This window comes from Brachypodium distachyon, chromosome 2, assembly GCF_000005505.3.
Source record: "Brachypodium distachyon strain Bd21 chromosome 2, Brachypodium_distachyon_v3.0, whole genome shotgun sequence".
Classification (NCBI taxonomy): Eukaryota; Viridiplantae; Streptophyta; class Magnoliopsida; order Poales; family Poaceae; genus Brachypodium; species Brachypodium distachyon.
Genome location: NC_016132.3, coordinates 42,467,876 through 42,489,764, shown reverse-complemented (window position 1 = coordinate 42,489,764; position 21,889 = coordinate 42,467,876). Strand labels below are relative to the sequence as shown.

At 43.1% G+C, this 21,889-nt stretch overlaps 4 protein-coding genes across 16 annotated transcripts; 1 reads left to right on the top strand and 3 right to left on the bottom strand.

Moving 5' to 3' along the window:
- Positions 1–69: 69 nt before the first annotated feature.
- On the bottom strand, positions 70–4,475 carry LOC100830626 (single myb histone 2). The gene is made up of 6 exons (XM_003569238.4): positions 4,032–4,475; positions 3,177–3,418; positions 1,897–1,981; positions 1,561–1,644; positions 651–980; positions 70–552 (listed from the first exon to the last, which is right to left on the bottom strand). Exons 1-6 carry the CDS (start codon positions 4,179–4,181, stop codon positions 535–537), a joined length of 909 nt encoding a protein of 302 aa, XP_003569286.1. The 5' UTR covers positions 4,182–4,475; the 3' UTR covers positions 70–534.
- Positions 4,476–11,324: 6,849 nt separating this feature from the next.
- LOC100830321 lies at positions 11,325–13,110 on the bottom strand. Its single transcript, XM_003569237.4, has 2 exons — positions 12,825–13,110; positions 11,325–11,614 (listed from the first exon to the last, which is right to left on the bottom strand). Exons 1-2 carry the CDS (start codon positions 13,077–13,079, stop codon positions 11,510–11,512), a joined length of 360 nt encoding a protein of 119 aa, XP_003569285.2. The 5' UTR covers positions 13,080–13,110; the 3' UTR covers positions 11,325–11,509.
- Positions 13,111–13,144: 34 nt separating this feature from the next.
- LOC100830014 (30S ribosomal protein S1 homolog A) lies at positions 13,145–16,704 on the top strand. Of its 8 annotated transcripts, none has more exons than XR_730814.3 (10): positions 13,153–13,797; positions 13,928–14,006; positions 14,114–14,185; positions 14,265–14,345; positions 14,693–14,812; positions 14,872–14,969; positions 15,465–15,590; positions 15,755–15,803; positions 15,887–16,158; positions 16,291–16,704. XR_730814.3 is itself a non-coding variant. In XM_010233662.3 (9 exons), exons 1-9 carry the CDS (start codon positions 13,211–13,213, stop codon positions 16,082–16,084), a joined length of 1,404 nt encoding a protein of 467 aa, XP_010231964.1. In that variant the 5' UTR covers positions 13,153–13,210; the 3' UTR covers positions 16,085–16,684. The 8 variants fall into 8 exon arrangements, 5 of the variants coding, with proteins under 5 accessions (XP_010231964.1, XP_010231965.1, XP_010231963.1 ...); XR_730813.3 differs by having other exon boundaries at positions 16,277–16,704; XM_010233662.3 differs by having other exon boundaries at positions 13,153–13,795; positions 13,932–14,006; positions 15,887–16,684.
- A 330-nt stretch (positions 16,705–17,034) lies between these two features.
- LOC100846703 (DEAD-box ATP-dependent RNA helicase 42) lies at positions 17,035–21,889 on the bottom strand. 6 transcript variants are annotated; one of them, XM_024460327.1, is made up of 4 exons: positions 18,512–21,889; positions 17,775–18,279; positions 17,519–17,643; positions 17,056–17,392 (listed from the first exon to the last, which is right to left on the bottom strand). In XM_024460327.1, the coding sequence occupies exon 1, from the start codon at positions 21,794–21,796 to the stop codon at positions 18,569–18,571; it is 3,228 nt and encodes a 1,075-aa protein (XP_024316095.1). In that variant the 5' UTR covers positions 21,797–21,889; the 3' UTR covers positions 17,056–17,392; positions 17,519–17,643; positions 17,775–18,279; positions 18,512–18,568. The 6 variants fall into 6 exon arrangements, with proteins under 6 accessions (XP_024316096.1, XP_024316095.1, XP_010231961.1 ...); XM_024460328.1 differs by lacking the exon at positions 17,775–18,279 and having other exon boundaries at positions 17,035–17,392; XM_010233659.2 differs by having other exon boundaries at positions 17,519–18,279.

Below are 21,889 nucleotides of genomic sequence, written 5' to 3'. Positions count from 1 at the left end.
AGAGGACATTAATCCAACTGCATATATAATTTACCTATAGTACTAAACCTTTGTCATCAGCTTTTCGTATCTGATAAATAGCCTATCACATTAATTTGCATAAAGTAAGACAGCTCCTGCGGCATTTCTGTCGCTACAATGCTATTTCATGACACACTTGAACCAAGGGGAAATGGCTAGGGTTTAATTACAAATAAACACAAATTTGGAAAAGGGAGGGAAAAAATGAATACTATTCCCCGTTTGTTCCTGTTATTGCATTGCTGATTGGCTAAACACAACACATGGCCAATTACATGGTATATTATCTAGCTGGGTGCCACTGGATGACATCAACTGAAATGGTGAGTCAGGGTTCACGACAGTAGCAAGATGTTGAAAACCCCCTCCCCTCATTGAACATCTTCATCTATAAGGCTATACAAGAAACTCATTACTCATCTATCAATAAAAGCTTTGCAGAAGAACACCAGCACTGTCTTGACAAAGTTCTGCTGATTGAAGCCAAATGCACGGCACGCCTAGTAGAGAAGATCAAAAAGCTCGAAGAATCTGCGTATATTGAGTGTAGGAGTACGTTTTAGGATTCATGTAACAGCATCATAGATTGCTCATCTGATGAAATATTTAACAAAGAAAGTTCAGTTTACCGCAGAAGCAGTATTTCTGTTTTGCACCGTCAACATGACAGCATCAAGAAAAGCCTTTGCAGCTTCAGCCTCAGCTTCTGCAGCCTCTGCAACCCTTGCTGCCTCTTCAGCTTCTGCATTGGCAACTTCAGCCTCAGCAACTGCCTTTGCAGCAAATGCTGCTGCCTCTTCCTTAGTCATGTGTGTCATCATATCCAGTTCAGCATCCACTTGAGGCTTAGTTAGCTGTTTAATACTAATATTTTCTCCATTGTCTTTGGTACAGTAGACCATGGTGCTCCTTCCACCTAATGATACTGAACTTGGTGCAATTCTGTATTTTTGGTTTACCTATAACCATGAACAAAATAGTAGAAACTTCAAATGTGCAGGTTTTAATAGTATTTTAGTACTCACTCCTTCCCAAAATATAAATCATACTAGCTAAATACGTGTGCGTTGCTACGGAATTATTATACTGCATAAGTTGTGTTCTGTCCTTATGTTCCTAAATTTTCTGCCGAATAACAGTTATCTTAAAATATACTTCGTATATCAATCTAGTCAATTGTAACTAAAACATCATGATACATATATGATGCCATTAGATTAATTTTCCAATAAAATAGGGAATAGTTTCAATGGAGTGAACGGACGACAACCAACTTAGATCTTTATACGATGATGATAAGTTTTGTCCTAAGTCAAACTTCAAAAGTTTGACCAAGTTTGTAGACAAAAATATCAACTTTTAAGATACATCATTAAACTAAAAATATTACATGATGGATTAGTTACATAGATTTGATTTTGTAGACATTGATGTATTTTTTCTATAAAGTTGGCCAAACTTTAAAAGGTTTGACTTTGGACAAAACTTATATGACTTGTATTTTGGGAAGGAGGGAGTACGTGATGGACGAAATCATACCTTCGTCAATTTTCCAGTAGCAACCAGTGCCTTCAATTTTGTAGAAAGTAATCGTTGGAAATCAGTAGGTGGCCAGTATTGCTCCTACATATACAGACAAGACTCATTAGACTCATCTGTTAAATCACTATACAAGATTGTGTCAGTGCATAAAAATATCAGCAGAGATGCCACAGATTCCAACAAGAACAAGATGAACATTTCTGCAATGATCAATAACCAAAGGAAATGATTGACTGCCAGGACAAATTTTATGTACATCAAAATTCAAAACAACAAATACTACCGATACAGGTAATACAAGAAGATATTACACATGCTGATCATTAAAAATACCTCAATGTATGTAGCAATGGCCGTTTTATTAGACCCAGAAGGCTCATTAAGCTTCTTTATAGCTTCTAATATGAGGTCATCAAGCCTATGACCAAACATTTCAGAATTAGTATGCTGAATGCTACTCATAATAAACTATGACAAATAACAAGCAATATAGTCTTGGTAATGTTCCGAACATGAGCATCACTTCACTTCCGTATTAATCAGAATAAGCATTATGCAAAGAACTATGTAACTAGCGCAAAGATATTTACTGCCTCATAGCAAGTCAGCTTAAAACAAAGTAATGGATTGCACAATGCACACAGTATTGTCTGTGTTTGCGCAATGGGTGGATATATCTTGCTATGCTGCCACTTCTTTTGTGTGGCATCAGATTCGTCACATGGTTATCTCAACCATGCATGGTTCCAAGTTTCCAACTGGATTTTTTTTTCAAAAAATGGTGAAATGAGTTTGGAACATATGACTTCCAGCACATGAACAGCTACCAGCCTTCCAGAGAAAGACTAACATCTAAAGTATAGCATAGAGATGACATTAATATTAAAAATGACATGTACCACTGAATACGCATTCACCACATAAAACATACATCAAATAATGCCGTAAATATGCAATACATGTTACATGTTCAACTGGCATGCATTGCATGCTACAACTACCCTCGTAAATACGTACTAAAATATATACTATGTTAGGAAAATACAAAAATATATATTACCTATTACCTATGTTAATATTTATTGATTGAGTCTGTCTAGGGGCTCAGTCGACTTTGAAAAGCTTATTTCTCAGTCAACCATGCAGCCGCCCAATCTCTACCTTGACAGACCAGCACGAATCTTGACACACAAAAAACCCGAAATAGTGGGCACACAAACTGAGTAATACAAAAACCTCACGCGGCTGAGATTTAGCAAGATAGTCATTATATTATTTATGTATTTATAAAGCTCACTATCCAACGGATAAACTGAGAGACAATTAATCCAACTTCGGTGCAACCGTTTAATCATGATTCCATATCTCATGGTTTCTGATTCTTATGATGCCGTTACCATCAATTCGACAGCAATAGGAGGACATTATAACCTTTCATAATTAACCTCACTCGGGGAGGGACTAGTTGTCTCAAAGACAGGTCAGTAACCCTTATATGCTGCATTGATTGGACTTTCAGGTATTCACTAAATCAAACATGGAAAACCATAAAACATGCAGCTTAATCATAAAGTGAGTATGAAGGAAGTCTTAAAACATATTCCTATACTAACCTGGCAACTGACTTCTCTGAACTGTTCTCATGCTGCCTACTCTCATGCTGCCTGGATTCAACAGCAATTGCCAATGGTTTTGCATTGATAACTGTATTTTGAGCATTGTCCAGATTATCTGCATCGACGTCCATTGGTCCAGTGATAAGCTTAGGTGCACGCTTGCCTTGCTTCAGTGCCATTCTTGCCTTCTCTCTTGACCCATATCCTCCAGCAGTAACACTCAAGTTGCGCCACTTGTCCTACACAATCAGATCATACCAATAACAATAAGATCCATTTACACTCCACGATACATGGAGACATTCGAAGTTGTTGATGGAAATTTAAGACTAGAGCAATAGATATCCAGATTTTTGAAGCTATTAACTTAAAGTGGTACGAAAAGTAGCACATAGTTAATGAAAACGGTGAAATTTGACCCACGTGAATCATCATTTGCATCCCAAATAATTAATATTTCCATCTCCTAGAGCAGAATCCATTAGTGCAGCAAAATCAGCAAAACAGAAAAAAGAAATACACCTGTACAATTTTGAAGGCAACTTGTCTTATCATCAAAACTATCCTGAAGATGATTAAATTATGTTTAGAAGATCATTAAATTAGTCCTAGTGGGAGAAATTTCAAGAATAATCATCGGATCCTAACACCAAGGTGAACCAGGTTACTATCGGGAATTGAAGGGGCAACTCATAGCACGAACACGCCTAAATCCCGATCTGGAATAAGAAACCTAATCTTTCGCCCAAACAGACGCGAGATTTCCTACTCTTCCCAACCGATCGCCAACACCCATGGCCAGAATTCACGCACAATCCGATCGGCACGGGGACAAGAATCTGCGCGACCAACCTTGAGGTCAACATTGGATCGAAGGCACAGGACGGCGCTGAAGTCCGGGTCGCGGAGGATGGTTCGCCACTTGCCCGGTCCGTGCTTGGCCACGCCGGCCTTGAGCGCCGCCTCCTCCTCCGACGTCCACCTCTGCTTTGGCGCCCCCATCGTGCGTGCACAGCGGCGCGGCCAGAAACCGCGCCCCCAAGCAATCGACCCCAAGGGTCCGGTATCGCCTCCTCTTCTTGGGTGGGCGACGTTCTTGATCGAGGCAATTCGATCGATCCCGCCGGGAATTCGGAGGAAGATCCGGCCTGACAAGGGTCAGGAAGCGATCGGGATGCGGAGAATTCGCTGAGGATTTCACCAAGGATCGGGGCCGGAGGGGTTCTAGGCGAGAGGGTGGTATGAGATGAGGAGAAGGAAGAGGGGTGTGAGGCAACCATCGTTGTCAAGGTTTGGAGGCGGAGGTTATAAGCGGAAAAAAATTAATCTGTGCCTTTCTTTTCTTTCCTCTTTTTGTTTGGATTTTTAGTTTTGGAGATTTTTTTTTTGAGAATATTTTGTTTTGGAGATATGATTGATTTTTAGAGAGGAAGAATCAATGGGCTTCCATTGGGCTATTGGACCGAGCGGCTGAGATTGTGTGGGTGGGAGCCAGAATAATACACGTAACACGTAGTAAGTGAGAAAAGAGAGTTCTCAGGAAGAAGGAACAAAAGCTCTAAAAAAAAAAAGAAAGAAGGAACAAAACGAAGGTCCCTTTGATAGGGAAAAAAAAATCACAAGATTAAAATCTCATGCCCATTTAAATCCCATAGGATTGTGCGTGACCAAAGTTCGTTTTGATTGAACACATAAATAATGAAAGAATCTCAAAAACAGGAAAAATTTCATGTGTAATGGAATCCTTATGAAGATTTCTCTCATAGGATTCAATCATAGAAATCAAACAACCCATGTATGAAATAGTCCTAAGGATTTAAATTTTCTAAAATTTCTATAAAAATCCTTTGAATTAAAGAGAGGCCCCGAGAGAAAACAGATAGGATCCTCCCAGCCAAAGATTTTTTGCAAGAGACATAGTACAGAGAAATGGATATTCGAGAGATAAATAAGATATAGAAAAGGATTTATAATGAACTATATCCATTTTTGGATTCTTAACGAACTATTCAGAAAAAATAACGCAAGCTATTTGAGACAAGCTAGCTTGCTCAGCCTATAGATCTCAACTCACACTCTTTGAAGTCTCACCCCACCGGTTTATGGACACATTCTCATGTTTGCGTTGTACTCTCTGCCTTGTAAGGCATCCATACATCTTAAGATTGATTTTTATCCGGTGAACACTATGCAACATAAAGAAGTTTCTGATGGTAATATATTCCGGCTGGATGTGTCGCCTTCCTGCCTTAGCCCCTCCCCATCCTTCATTGGCCCACCTAAGTCCCTCTACGTTCAGATCTCCGGTCGACCGCCTGCACCGTCTGATCCAGCCGACCACACCGCCAGGCATGCTCCGGATTTGCTCCACCATCCGACCATGGTGCCTCGGCTCTTCTCCTCGGCCAGATGAACACCAGGACGCGTGCTGTTGATGCATGTAAAATGCATACATGAACTTTGATGTTTGTTATATTATTTTCCATTATATTTGTATCCTTTTATGAATTATTATCAATCTTTTTAATGATTTAGGGAACTTTTCATAAATTCCCTCAAAAAACTGGTATTTAATTCTGAGGGCAGAACACCTCATTGTCAATGTTTCTGATGTTCCGGGAGCTACGTAACTCCAAATACGTTGAAATTTTACGGGGATCATTTTTTTGGAAGGAACGAAGATTTTTAAAAACAATCCAAAACATTGAAGAGGGGTTTGGTTGGATTGTTGTGGAGATCAAGCTTTGAATGTTGAAAAGGGTTTTTGTGTGGAGATCTTTAAGCTTTTCTCAGAGCATGCCGGTATGAAGGTAATGCAGTCGGTGATAGCCGCCCCTTCTCCCCTCTCCTCATTGATGTAATTTAAGGTTATATTAACTAATCTAGTATGTTCTGACATGTTATTGGGACATAGTTTTTCTCATTCTTTGGTTTTCCAAGGACACATTTAACTTCTATTTTTGTTAGATTACTTTCATTAATATGAATTGAACCTGTGTGTTAGTAGTAATACTTTCATTACTTTCACTCATTATATGTTGGGATTTTTACATTTACTACCATCTATATACTTCAACTTTGTTATCTTGAGTGTTGTGGTCCATTCTTCTTCCTTCATGTTTTCAGTTAAAATATTTCTTTTCAAAAGTGTTTTGTTAGGTGAGCATCTTCCAAAACTAATGTTCAATTTTTTATGTACTATAGACTCCGCGACAACGCGTGGGGGCATCATCTAGTATTTGGTATAGACAAACGCACTTTTAGCACTTGTTATGCTGTCGTATGTATGTTGTAAGTTAAACATCATGTTTGGTATGTATGATATGATGATTTGGATGATTGTGTATGTACCATGTTTCTAGATCTTGATTACCTAATTTTGTTTGCTACATGACTTGACTTTTGGTTGTTGGGGTTGCCTGAGTTGGTTGGTGGATTGTGTAGGATCAGTAGGTGCTTCGGCCAGACTTACTTTGTTCATATCCTTATTTGGTATTGTAATTTAAGGAGGGTGGGGTAGATGATATGGATGGGGGCGGGGTATCAATTTTTTAAAATTTAGATATACATGTCTCAATTTTTGGATAAATTTTATATTGCTTCATTTAAACTCCATGGATGACTTCACATGTGATTCCATGGAGTTTTCTTTGGGAGGGGGGAGGGCGAAGGTGGTGTAGGAGAGGACATGGTGTGATCTATTTTTTAATAGTGATGATGGCTTCTTTTTTCCCTTTTCGTCGGGGCCACGTATTCTTAACGCATAGGTCGTGGCTGAGGGGTGTGTGTGGGTTGTGGACTTAGTCTACTAAAGGATCGTGGGGGCAATGCGGGGCCGTGCTGAGCTATACTGGACCGCTGCTGCTAATGGGCCCGAAGGCGACATCGATCGACCGCCGCTGGCTAGTGCTACCATGCAACGGCCGCCGTGTACTCCTCCGTTAAACTATATAGCAGAAGGTAATTATTGTCTTCCAACGTAAGGTTCTGGATATGTATCAAAAAAGATTATAGGGTTGTTTGGTTGGCTTCCTGACGCATACTAGCCTGGCCGGCTGGCCGGAGCAGTGCCTGACCTGAGACCGAGCATGTTTGGTTGCTGCCTGGGAAATCATCTTGATTGCCTGGCCTGAGACTTTATTCTTCTAATTACCCGGAGCTCAGGCCTGCAAAAACGGACGCCTGATTCAGGCAGCCACATGCAGCCAACAAAAGCGTGATGATCAATTAAAAAATTGCTGCATGCTAGTCACGTTTATTGCTTTGTTATGCGTGCTAACGCTCAGGCTCCAACCAAACAAGAAAATCACAGGCATGCCTGGCAGGAACTTTAAAATTTACAGATTTCACTCAGGCACATAATTTTCGCAGGCATATCTCTCAGGTCACCAACCAAACAGGCCTATGTATAGGTGGATCACTTTGTCCAATTTTGTAAATCAATAACTCGCCACATCCCTCCATTATCGGATAATTGAATTCATTGATTTGTTTTTTCTTAACTTGGTTTGAAATGAATGACGGATGATCAAACGATGGATACTCTTAAAGTCGTGAAAGGATAGATGGCAAAAATTAAGGCCGGGGTTGAAGATTTGCTAGCTATCCGATCAATTATTTCAATAACCATTAATTCATGAAAATCTCCTCTGCACCACCGCAATTAACCCTCATCTGTGTGGACCCTCGTTATAAATCCACCACTCCTTCGTTGCTTTCTCTCACCACACTGACTATTTTCTTGGCTCGGGTTGATCTAAAGCTAGCTAGCATCTCTTGCATACTTGCTTGGCAAAGTTCAGCGAGTCGAGGCAATGACTCGCAAGAAGGTGACCCTCAAGCGGATCCCCAACGACGCGGCTCGGCGCGCCACGTTCAGAAACCGCCTCAAGGACCTGGTTAAGAAGGCGAGCGAGCTTGCCACGCTCTACAATGGCAAGGCTTGTGTAATTGTGTATGGCGAGGGAGAAATGAAACATGAGATGTGGCCATCCGTTGCTGAGGCGGTACCCATCCTGCATCGATATAAGGCCATGCCAGATATTGGACAGTGCAAGAAGACGTAGGAGGGCTTCCTCCGGCAGCGCAATGACAAGCTCAGAGAGCAGATCTACAAGGCAAGGCGTGAGAACCATGAGCTCCACACTGCTTCCCTAGTGCACAAGGCCATGCTCGGCCGCCTCCCGGGACTCAAGGGCCTCACCTTCGAGGAGGTCACCAACGTTGGCTAGATGGTGCAAATGATCCTCAAAATCCTTGGTGACCACATTGCATATCTCCAAGCACAGGCGAGGCTCCAGGTCCATGCTCAGTCGGCTCCCCCTGATGTATGAGCTACAGGCGCCGCAGCAGAAGACCTGGCTTGACATAGTTGGGGGGGGGGGGGGGCGGGGGGTGTGGTCCACAATGGGTTTACTGATGGGCAATGATGCTAGCAGCAGCATAGCGAGCAATAACATGGCCAGCACCAGTAGTGGAGGGTTCTCATGGAAATGGCATACTGATCCTGGCTTCTAGTTCATCTTTCTGTCCCATGTAAGGAGGTGATCTCCCCACTACATGCATGCATGACTAGCTACATGCATCTCATGTCGATCGCTTATCGATCCATCTCTTGTGAGTTTCATTTACTTTTATTGTCGCATGGGTCCCATGATCCCCTCCAGTCTTAGATCCAATCATGCAGTGCCGTCTGTTCTTCATATAGCCAGAATTAATGCCATGTGTCGTCTATTCTCCATAGCCAGAATCGTTTTAAGTTGATCTTCCATGTTGTCGTGATGTTTGTTCTAGTTATAACCATCCCTTGTCTGGTACTTCAGATGTTGCATGCATGTATGTATCCCTTCCGTTCATTTAGATAAATGAAATATGTTGTTGCTATTGCAATGATTGTGTTACTGGTGCAATCTAAAATCCAAGCTAGATCTCTGGCGCACGTGAGAGACGTATGAATGTTAAGTGACATTATGTAGCTTGAGATGCTTGAAATTATGGGGGGCTCCTTGAGAGAATCATGCCATACAAGGCCACATGCAGGAATGGCCTCAAAAGGGAAAGGCATCTGCTTGTATACAGGTTGCTCCGTGTCCCAACAATGCCACTGACATTTTTCATTGCACGTCTTGAAGATCTGTTCCGCCGAGAAGAGGAAGATGTGTTTTGTTAAAATGTTATATACTGCGGGCAACTGCATTGATCACAGTATTAGTACAAGTAGCTAGACATCATTTTTCTGGAAGGATTGTTTGTTAACTTTAATTTTATAATAAAATGATTGTGTGCATCTTTTCCATGTAGAGGCCGGGTTTTTTTTTTTAGTGTTGAAATAGCTTACCTCTTAGAGTTTTTTTTAGTGTTGAAGTAGCTTGCTTACCTCTTAAAGAAATAAGAAGGGGTATATACAGGGCCCTAAATTTTTTTGCCTATTGGGAGTTGTTGGTAGCCATTCAGATGAGCATCCGAAATCACGGGTGCCTCGGATTCGTCACGACTCCTTCGGGACTGGTTCCAGAGATCGGGCCACTTCTAAGTTCTAAGGCTGGTTATAGTGGAGAGTAATTTAGAGTAGTAACATGCTTATGTTATTAGTCTAAGTTACTATCTTTATATTGGGCAGTAACTTATATGTGGTGTCATACATTGTGTCATTTATTAAGTTGTAGACTCATTTTCTCTTGATTTGTGTGATGCTATGGTAGCATATCTAGTTATCAGCTTACACTTTTTCTTCATTTAGGGCGTGTACAATGTGGTGACCTCAGTCTCCTCTTAGCGATGTCACATAGGATAAAATCTGATGTGAAAAAGAGAGAAACGAAAAAAAAGCACAAGCCTTCTCTTAATTAAGAGATGATCTCTTCACAAGAATGATAAGGCAAAGATAAAAACAAATTTACCATTTTACTAGGTTCACCTTTTCTTAGCATTTATTTAGTTAATTTTATTCATCTAAACATTAATTCTAAGATAGAAACACTAAGAGATCGCATTGTACAACATGTTTTGTTATCTTTTTTTATTGACGTGAAATGCTTAAGATAAGACAGTCTTATCAACCATTGTACATGCCCTAATTACCTTGCCACATCACAAAATTACCTAGCCGTCACTTACGTTACCACTGAAATTACTTCTACTATGAGCACCCTAACTCGTATGGACCATCCGGTATTACTCGTCCTGGCTAACTCCGGGTGCAACAAAAAAGTTTTGTTGCCACACCGGACTTTCGGACCCAGTCTGGGTGGGTCTAAAATTGCCCGGCTGTGGCCTGCTTTGCTTCGCAATATTTTCCGAAAGAACAAAAACAACATTCCCAAAGGCAAACCGCAATTACTTGCATCCGTAAACTCTATTGCCTTTCATCTCCAAAATCATCTGTAGAGCTTAGAAGTTACGGAGGAGAAAGAACAAAAGCAATGAAATTCCAACGTCCCAGGTGAGGCGGCCATGACTGGAGAGCCTAGAAGTTACGGAGTAGAAACCTTGCTGAACAGACCCTTCCCCGTGGGTAAACCAGCCACGCCATCGTGTTTTGATCTGAGATGGCCAGTGTCCCAACCGAGTTCTTGTGGCTGAAATCTGAGATCTGACAAGGAGCAGAGCTGGTCAAAGTGACATGAATAAGATCACAACACCAGATGCAACCAATAGTCCATCAAACACACTCTGCAAGGAGGACAGAAAGACCACTTTCATCTTGCAAAATCATCTGCGGATGCCACCCATGCTGCCCGACATGTTCTTGGCTGTCCTTCGCCATTATGTCATGCCTTCAGAAACCAAATTCCCAGAGCAGCCACTGGGAGGCTGGACTGCAGAACAAGTTGTCCTTGGATAATTTATCAGAAACCATCAGACAAGATTTCCTCCATATGATCTAGAACCAATACTTCAAAAATACCAACCTCACATGTCAGATCAAATACCCATTTGCACCAGAATTTCACGGCATCACCTCACTACATGCTCACCATTTAACCGGTCACCAATGTTTAAATAAAATCCACAGGAAACCTGATGAAACGCCCAAAAGTAGCGGGCCGCCTAATAACCGCGTACAATCTTGCTACAGAAAATGAGAACATATAAATGGAAGACAGATCACACCCATTCAGGAACATGTTATAATGAGAGAGTGACTCGCTAAAGAAAAACATGTTTTTATTAATCTCCGTCCATCTCGCAAAGTGATGACAGTGATGATTCATAGCAATTTGAAAAACAAAATGGTACAGCTTAAATGCTGCAGTTACACATGTGCAGCAACCATAAGCACATTGGCAGATAGATTAACAATCATACATACACAACGTGCAGAATTAGTCTCATGCCTCTTTATGAGATCCTGATTCTTTTCTGTTTTCCAGTGCTGAGATCCGATGATTCAGAGCTTCATAGCGTTTTTCAGAGATCCTCTTGACGTCCTCCACCTGGAAGTAAGCACATTAATTCTTAGCTACAGTGTACAAGCAAGCAAAACTAGCAACATCAGTTCCAGGGTCCTCTTCGTTTTTACGAAATTTAAGATGTTCTGTCTAATGGTCAATCTTCCATTCCTCACAAACCATAACTAGGTATAAATAGCTAATTCATCACGTGCTTTTCATAATTCGCAAACAAAGCAAAACTATCACAGCAACCAGAACTACCCCATATAAGAATCAAATTAACGGAAAATGAAGTTAGTTAATTTATTTTAAACATTTTTCATGTAAAAAGAAGGTAAAAAGTAAGTTCAGGTTTACAGGAACCCATTTTTTAGTCATCTTTGTGAAAAGTCCTTGCTGAGAAAGTGACAATGCAATGCACCTAGGCACAAAGAATGTAAGTTGTGAAGATTGACCTCATCAGCCAATTCAATGGTCTAATACAAGGTATCCAGGGTCATAATCAGCACAAGATCACGCCAAGACTAGAATGTTATCTCTCATGCGATGAGTACTAAATGGCCCCAACAATATCCCATATAGTTCATACTTTGTGCACAAAGCTGTGATCCGACAAATCGGTTCATATACGTGACAAATATTTTCAGACTCTCTATATAAAAGGCCTGGCTGAGAGGAGGCAAGCTACATCATAATAAAATGGAAACAACTCATTTCTTTATATCAAAATGATCTCAATTTAGATGGTATATCCGAAAGCACCAAGCAAAATCGCAGGCAAGAATGGAGGTATACTGCACCATCAGTTCTTGATAACAATCTTCCAGTAGGTTATAGTATTTTTCCAGCGAGTTAAATTAGTGTGAACAGCTACAGCTCGTGGATAATCTCATACAACGAATCAGTCATGACCCGCATCTACCATCATGAGACTGATCCGTTCATTCATTTCAATTAGGGGGAACAAAATGGCCATTCCATGGAGAGCTACAACACAACGAAAGAACATAACAACATAATACAGTACTTAGTAATTAACCAGCACACCACAGCCGGAGCAGATCACAATTCATCACAATGCTGTTGAGACCTAGCCAGATTGGTCAGTGGCCACATCGATCCCTAATCTAAAAGAAATGGCTACATCGAATCGGATGCTTAGCGAATTTGCGGAAAATAAATAGGGGAGGATTAACTAGATTGGCCTTAAAAATCACAAAATAACCTGTTAGATGGCGGGGCGGGGGCTCACCTGTCGGGCGATGGTGGCGCGGGCGACGAGGTGGTCTTTGTAAAGAAGGAAGAACCCCGCCGCTGAAGCTGCCGCAGCACCGGCTGCGAACGACGACAGCCGCACACGCCAGAGGTAGCCCATCCTGCCCCTCTCTTTTCTCTTTCCCCTCGCCGCTTTGCTCGCCGGAGACGAAGACGACAGACAACGCCCACGATTGACGATTCTGCCTTCTCCGCGGTGACAAAGAGCGCCTCCAGCTGGGCCTCCTAACATTCGGCCCAGCCCACTCGCGTGTTTGCCAAAACCCAATTGAGGAAGGAAAAACAGAAGGGGGTCTTTAATATTACCCGGATAAAGTAACCCGCCTTGACGCGACGGCCACACACCACCCGCCGCTGACAAACATGCCGCCGCCGTCTTGCCGGCTTCTCCCTCCCGTCTCGACGCCTCCTCCGCTCTCCAAGCCGCGGCTTCTCCTCCACGACTGGAAAGCCCACAACCCGAGGCAGGCCCAGGCCCGGCCCGTTTCTCCCGCCAGGTCCGCTCAGCTCGACGGCGCCCTCTCCGCCGGCTTCGTCCGTCTCCTCAACGCCGGTCAGGAGGACGCCGACAGCGGTGGCGAGTATTACGAGCCGAAGTCGGGGGAGTACGCCGTCGGGGTCGTTGTATCCGGCACCGAGGCCCGACTCGACGTCGCCGTCGGCGCCGACCGCCTCGCCACGCTCCTCTCCAAGGAGCTGCTCCCGCTTTGCCGCTCCGAGCTCCCCAACGGAGGTTCTCAAGCAGTTCCGCCTCGGCTGGGGAGCGTGGGCATCGTGGCGGCCTCTGCCGTGGATGGGGATGATCCGAATAAGAAGCACGGGGCCAGGACGCTGGTGGCGCCCGGCACCGTGGTGTTCGCGGAGGTGCTCGGGCGCACTCTGAGCGGGCGGCCGCTCCTGTCGGCGAGGCGACTCTTCCGACGCCTCGCGTGGCACCGGGCCAGCCAGGTGTTGTCCTCTTCACATTGTCCATTTCCATCTGGGTTTCTGATACTGTTGAATTCTGGTGCACAGCTCCTTGCTAGTGTGGGGATATGAAAGCATGAGGCACTGATACAATAATTCTTGTGTCTTCGTTAGACAGATTATGCAACTTGACGAGCCAATTGAGGTTAAAATTTACGAGTGGAACACCGGTGGACTTCTTACAAGAATTGAGGCAATAAAGAACGAACTTTATTTCAGTTTTACTGTCTCTAGCCATCAGTAGTTATAAACTTGTAGCATTTCTATTCAGGTCTAAGATTTTGTTCGACTTCGTTTCAGGGACTGAGAGCTTTCCTTCCAAAATTTGAGCTTGTGGACAGGATAAATACATTTACAGACTTGAAAAACAATGTAAGAAAATATCAATTATTTGTGCATGAAAAGCTTTTTCTTAATTTGTATTGAATTGATTGGTTGCTTCTGCACCCAGGTTGGTCGCAGCGTACGTGTGTGCGTTATAAGGCTAGACAAGGAAACTAATGACTTCATAATTAGTGAGAAGAAAGCATGGGTTTGTACACTTGTCCTCACAAGCTAGAACTTTTTGCTATTATAACGGGAGTGTGTATTTAGAAACCTGTTCTGTTTGTAACTTTGCAAATTTCATATATCTGTAAATCGTAGCAAACAAGTACCACAAAGCCAAAGCTCAAGTGTCACCCAACCAAAATTTGGCGGCACCCTTGTCTATCACATGTATTTTATTGCCCCTGTTCGGTTCAGACTATGTGGAACTTATGATTATGAACCCTATGAAATTTGGATGTAGCTATTTAATGGGGTCTATTCCCCGTGAAAATCCCTGGTTGGGATGGGAGAAAACCACACCCAGTTACTAAATGGGTATGCATAATGCAGATGGAAAGCTGTCCCTCATTGGGAATAGCCCCGTTTCCACCCTACTGCATACTCAATGCCCGCATCAATTGCCAGTGTGAATCAGTTGTATGCCTTTTCATATTCCTTACTATAAATCAGGTACACTGTTGGACATATCCAAACAATCAATAGAAATATGCTGAACTGCTAATTATCAGGAAATGACATATCTTAAAGAAGGAACTCTTCTACAAGGGAATGTACGCAAGATTTTTCCATATGGCGCACAAGTTAGGATAACTGGGACCAACAGAAGGTATGAAATGAATCTTTGCAAAGCAGTTTGTAATTCCTACTTCCCCAATGTATCGATTACCTTTGGCGTTCTAAACTAAATTTTGTTATAATTTGTTATCAATTACCTTTGGAGTATCTAAGTTTAATTAATTTAGTTCCTATATATAAAGAAATATTAATGAAACCCCAATGTCTCAAAGTTTATAGCGGTTACTTGCCGTGATCCAACACGCACACTGAACTTTGTTACATATTAATTGCATATACATCATAGTTGAAACAGTAAAAAACAGTAGTACATATTTATAGTAAACGGTGACGTGTTGCATAACTTCCATGATAGCCCACTATAATCGTGGTTGGTTTTTCCTCCATCGCACCGGGCTGGGAACCGTGATTAAAACCTTGTTTTGCAGGTAAAACAAGGTAATAAGATAATGCGTTGTTTTAATTCATTACAGTGAAAGCAAATGATAGTGTGTAGAAAATCATAGTGTATTCAATTACTATGCAGTGGATTACTGCATATCTCCAACATTAGCCAAGGACGTGTCCTGTCAGTAAGTGATGTCCTAAAAATAGACGACGAGGTGAAAGTTCTGGTGATCAAGTCGAATGCTTCTGACAAAATTGCACTCAGGTATACCTTCATCTCACAATGCATTGGATCTGTTCAGTTGTCAACAACAGTTTGAAAACAATTTAGTGGTCCCCGCTTACTAAATTCTTTGTCTTTACTCTGTAAAGAATTTTGGTTATCAGATATGTAAAATGCTGAAATTTGTTTTGCTACTTAACTAACAGCATAGCAGAGCTTGAGAGTGCTCCTGGTTTATTTCTCTCTGACAAAGTGGTGAGATACTGAATTGCATCTATTTTTCTTTGAAAGTTTCTCATGTATCTTTTCTTAGCACCATTTGTCTTGTGCTGCTGCAGAAGGTGTTTTCGGAAGCCGAGGGAATGGCGAAGAGATATCAGGAGCAGCTTCCAGTTGTCTCTCAGAACAGTAAATTAGATTATGACCTTCCAGGGGGAACTATTCCATTTGATAACGAAGCTACACTATATGCAAACTGGAAATGGTTCAAATTTCTGAGGCATACCAAACCTGGCGACAAAAATTATGTGACATAGTTGCAGCTACTGCACATTTCACCCACTGGATATTATGAGGAGAATTTTTATCCTGTTGAAGAATATTACATATCGTAAGAACTTAAGTCTGAACATATCAATCCAGACCTTCATTTGATGACTTGATGTAAAAGCAGATTAACGGTTCTTGCTGTGCACACACCACTTTACATAACTAACCAACGATTTTAGAGTTCTCTGAGCAGGAACAGGCAGCTTTGACCGATGACGACAACAAAAAAACCTCAGATGGTTGGCGCCAAAGAGATTTTTTTTTCATGGCCAGTTGCATTGATGGCAAATTGCAATGTACTGAATGCAAAATAGGATCCCTGGTTGCATTGCTCCTAGCTCCCAGAAGAAAGAAAGAAAACATATTTGGTTTTCTCTATTCGAAGAATCTAGCATTATTACTTTGGGATAACAAATCAGCCACGCGAAACAGTAAAATTGGCCCATGGATCTTGGTCGTCCCTTTCTTTTTGTTTCTTGCTTTGTGCTTTCTTTTTCGGTTTTTGCTTTGTTTCTTTATTTCGCCGCTTGGCTGCTGTAACTTCTGCCTTTTTGGCACCTCTTCTAATAAAAATGATGCTCAGTTAAGGTGTGGGTTTGATAAAAAAGTTTCTGGATCTTTGTGGAATATTGTAATCGGTTAATGTATATCATCAATCTTTTCGATTATGATCGCTGTTGGGCACCCATCATTTGTGCATGAAATCCTTAAATTTCTTTTGGGTTCTAGAATTACATTATAACTAACCCCAATTTCTCTCTAAAAGCCATCATTTTTCTGAAATTGCCTCTCATTTTACAAATCCATGTGGCAAACAAACATGATATTTGAATCCGGAGGAATTCAAATTCAGCCAAATGAAATCCTATAAAAAAATTGATTTCATTTAATTTGGACTACCAAAAGTTCTGTAAAGGAACTTCGTACAAAATAAATATAAAGGAACACACGGACAACATCAAACAAGTAAGATGCCTGCTAAAATCTGGCAGATAGTCGGAGTAGCAAGTTTTACTGGGGATATACAAGTTTCGTCGAGAGCGACGGCGGCATGTTATCAGGGGGAGGATGTCACCACTCACCAGTCTCGAGCATGAGGAGGAACAAAAAACCGTATGTGCTTAGGGAAGGATTAGCTAAATGGACGGAGTTGATAGAGATGGAACAGTGTAACAGGTGCCTTGTGTGTAGACCTCTGCATGATAGAGATGGAGGGAGTACTATTTATGCACAATGCGACCATCTGTTGTCATGATTCATGGTGGTGTGCACAAAGCGAGTGACGCACAAGCTCACTGCGACAAACAGTAACACAGTACAGTTCAGATATAGCAGCACAGAACAAGTATTTTTAAGCAACTCTACACCCTATGATGAGCAGCTGCAACCCGATAATTCCAGCATCTGCGGCAGCAAATTACCATACGATATCAGGTCCAATCTTTCTTTGTCTCGTTGAAAAGATGTGAGGCCCAGTTTCTTTGTTCACCAGCAGCTGCACCACCTCACGAAAATGATCACCTCGGCTTGCAACAGCACAGTACATCTGAAGATCAAAACAGGGACATCATCTCAAACACACACGAAAAAAAATCAAGCATATCGTACTTGATCACAATTCACTAGTGAATGCAAAAATGATACAGAAACTAAACCAAACCAAAATGTATTGTTTACTTTCGTCTAATAGCTTGCGAAAGTGCAAACTAATAACATAGACGACCCCGTTAAGTGTTAGATGAAACATTCCTTCTTTGTATACACCAAAAGGGTCATAACTATATATCGCTATAAGCAAGCAAATACTGGTCATAGAAGCAGTTATCCAATTCCGTAACCCAACCAGAACTTCCTGCATTAAGTTTTTTATTCTCATTGGTACTCTGGGTGAATACTGCCCCATAGATCGAGGGCTGCCACCTGACTCCATGGAGTATTCACATCATAAAACTGGATGAGGACTACCACCAGTGTTCTGATGCTCTCATCCTTCTGTCCAGAGGCAACCAAAACTTGTTACTAACAGAATTATAGAAATTGTCAAAACGTTCCAGGTTAGACAATTTCCAAAATAACCACGTGACACTAATTAACTGCTAGCTGCCTTATATAATGGCTTAGACCAAAAATTTGGTTGCATATCTGGTGAAGTCCAAGATTGTGATCAGCAAACCATTGTAAGCTGCAATGTGAAAATAAACCCAGAGAACAGTCAGTAAATGAAAATACACAATCAAAAATAACATAGAACTTTGGTATGACAGCAATCAAAACACACACAAAAAACGTGAAATACATAAACTCGGAATGATCAATAGAAAATAAAATGAATTGGCGGACACCATTTGGCATATCGTGCTGACACACAAGCAGCTAAATATTCAATCTATGACTATGATATTAACTCTTCCTACCTTCTCAAAAGAATCAACAACTCCGATACTCATCCATTCTGCCATATGTTCTGCAGATCAAATAACATATTTTCCAGTTTGAGCTGAACCAGGAAGATTCAGCGCCTGATTGGCACAATCCTCAAGTACACGCTTCAGATCTGCTTTAGCATTCTTGACAGATGACTCATTGGGGCCCTCGATGAACAGGTACAGTTTGCGCTCGTTAGCACCGACAATTCTGCCTTGAGGAATAAACGTTCCCCTTGTAGTGATTGCCGCTCCAGTCCATTCCTGAATAGGAACCAAGGTCTCTTTGTGAGTGATTTTCCAGCGAGCATTTTGCGGGAAATCATTAATCTCAAGCTCAGCCTCATAGTGCTCTGGAACTGCATTGGCCTGTATCCTCGCCAGATTTTGCTGCAAGTTCTTTGCAGCATCAATTGCACGTTGCGTGGCATCATTATTTTGTTGGTTAGGTGCAACCGGCAGAGGAAGCAAGGAGCCTGTGGTCATGGCTGGCTGGTTAGCATTATTAGCAGCCCTGAGTACAGCTGCTGCAGCAGCAGCAGCTTGAGCAGAAGCAATAGCTTGTGTTGCAACATCAGCTGCCCCTTTACGTACAACTCCATCCTCGTCAGAATCTGAATCTGACTTATCTTCCTCATATCCATACTCCCTTGCCTGAGCTTTCTTTGCAGTTTTCCGTGCTTCATCCTCTTCTTCATTGAACTTGAAACCGCTTCCACCATAACCTGTTCCATGGGCCTGCTCAGTTCCCTGCTTTACCTTTGACATAAATCGATCTGCCAGGGCTTTCAGGTCCTCTGGAACGGCCTGTTCAGATAGCTCCAAAGCCTTAACAAGATCTGGTGCATAACGCTCCTCTTCCTCAGAAACAAAAGTCACCGCACAGCCCTTCCTACCAGCACGGCCAGTTCGCCCAACACGATGAACATAGTCCTCATAATGATTCGTGACATCATAATTGACAACCAGCTCAAGATCTTTCACATCTAAACCCCTAGAAGCAACACTGGTAGCGATAAGCACGTTGCAGACATTACTCTTGAAATCGGCAAGAGTTGATTCACGGTCATTTTGATCCTTTCCACCATGTAGCGATAGACATGGATATCCATGCTGGAACAACTGTTTCAACAGAGCATCACATTTGTCTTGTGATTGCACAAAAACAAGAATTTTTCCCTTTGCATACCACTCTCCAAGCAACTCCAACAGCCTGAAGAACCTTTCACTATCTGGACGCACCTCAACCAGTTGCTTGATATCTTTGTTCACGACACTCCTGCCACCCATCTGAATCTCAACAGGCGTTGTCAGCACCTTACGTGCTAGTATCTCCACCTGCCGTGGAAAAGTGGCAGAGAAAAGGACAGTCTGCCTATCTGGACGGGTATTCTGGACTATCCGAGTAATTTGAGGCTCAAAACCCATATCAAACATCCTATCAGCTTCATCCAGCACCAAGAACGTCACTCTTCGAAGGTTAGTAATCTTGCCACTGCTAGTGCAAAGGATATCAATCATTCTGCCTGGTGTACAAACAACAATTTCAGCACCCCTCTTCAGTTCACTAATCTGCTGCGCAACCCCGGAACCTCCATATATAGGAACACAATTGATGCCAAGCACCTTAGAGAATTTTTTGATGTCTGAATATATCTGCACCACGAGCTCTCTTGTAGGAGCCATAATGAGCCCAATGGGGCCATCCCCAGGTACAACAGGCGGTTGGTCTTTGACATGCCTCAACATGGGCAAGACAAATGCTAGAGTCTTGCCAGATCCAGTCTTTGCAACTCCTATACAATCACGTCCACTCATTATGATCGGCAATGCCTGTGCTTGTATAGACATTGGCTTCTCAAAACCAAGCTTTTTGATGGTGTCAAGTAGCTTACTTGTCAGCCCACTCTGTATCCACGTCTTTATTGGCTTGGGAACGTCTTTGCCACGCACCTTGAGCTCCAACAGCTTTCGGTAGGACGCCACATCCTCAGCTGACATCCTTGTAATATCTTTCACCTCAATATAGAAATTCTTCCGGAATGGCTGGTAGTCAATCTTGGAATGGTCAACAATAACCAACTTCTCTGCCTTAGTCTTCTTCACACGTTTTATGAACTCCGCATCATCCTCATCGTCTGATCCAGCCTCATCGTTATCAGCATCGTCATAATCTGAGTCAGAGTCATCACCTTGCATAATTCTCCCCATCGCCTTAATCGGCCTTTTCTTATCCAGGTTACTCGTGGTATCCTTCATACCCTTATCATTCTTGTCATCTGAACTGGCAGCAGGGGCGCTCCCGACAAATGCTGTGCTATTCTCCAGCTTTGCAACCTCAGGCAACACCATGGAGTTCATAAATGCATCGAGCGGGTCAATATCATCCTCCTCCATATCAGCCCCGCTATTTGCGGCATTACCCCCGTTCGGCAAATTAACATCCATGGCACTGGTGTCAGAGTGATTCTCTTCCAATTTCATGGAATCCTCCTCATCTGACTTCTTGGCATCCTCTTCATCAGACTCCTCACCGTCCAAGGTCCACTTCTTCCCAGAATTGCCTCCATCATCAGCCTCAACAGCCATGGCAACACCGATAGCGCCATCCTTCTGCTGCTGCAGCTGCTGCTCTAGGCGCTTCTTCTCCTGCCACTCCTTAACACGGTGCCGGCGTCGCTCCATCTCGTCATCGAGACGCTGCTGCTCGGCCTCCATGTCTTCCTCCTTCTTCTTCTGTCGGCGCCTCTCCGCCTCCTCTCCATCCTCCTCTTCCTCCCTGGTCAACGGTGCTGCCTCCATCTCCACATCGCGATGGTGGTGGTGCGAGGATCGGCGGCGGCGCTTGCGGTCGAGGTCCTCGTTCTCCTCGTCGACTGCCTCACGCTTCTTGGACCTCTCCTTCTCCCTGTCCCGCTCCTCGCGACGCCGCGCCCGCACTTTCTCTTTCTCCCTCTCCCTCTCCTCCTTCTCCCTCTCCTCCCTCTCCCTCTCCCTCTCCCTCTCCCTCTCCCGCTCCCTCTCCCTCTTTTCCTCCTTCTCGCGCTGCCTCTCCTCCCGCTCCCGCGCCTTCCGCTCCTCGCGATCCCGCTCCTTATCCCTGTGGTGGCGGTCGCGATCTCTGTCCCGCTCCCCGTCTCTGTCGTCGCGGTGGTGGCGAGCGGAGGAGCGGTCCTTGTCGCGGTGGCGGCGGGAAGATGAGTGGTCGCGGTCCTTGTCCTTTGCCCTGTGGTGGTGCTTGGAGGCTGTGCCGCGCTCGTCTTCGCCGGAGGACATGGCGGCGGCGGCGGCGATCGACGGCGGTGAACGCGTAGGCGGAAACCCTAGACGCGATTGTGTGGTGCGGTGGGAGTTACGATCTTTTTCTTT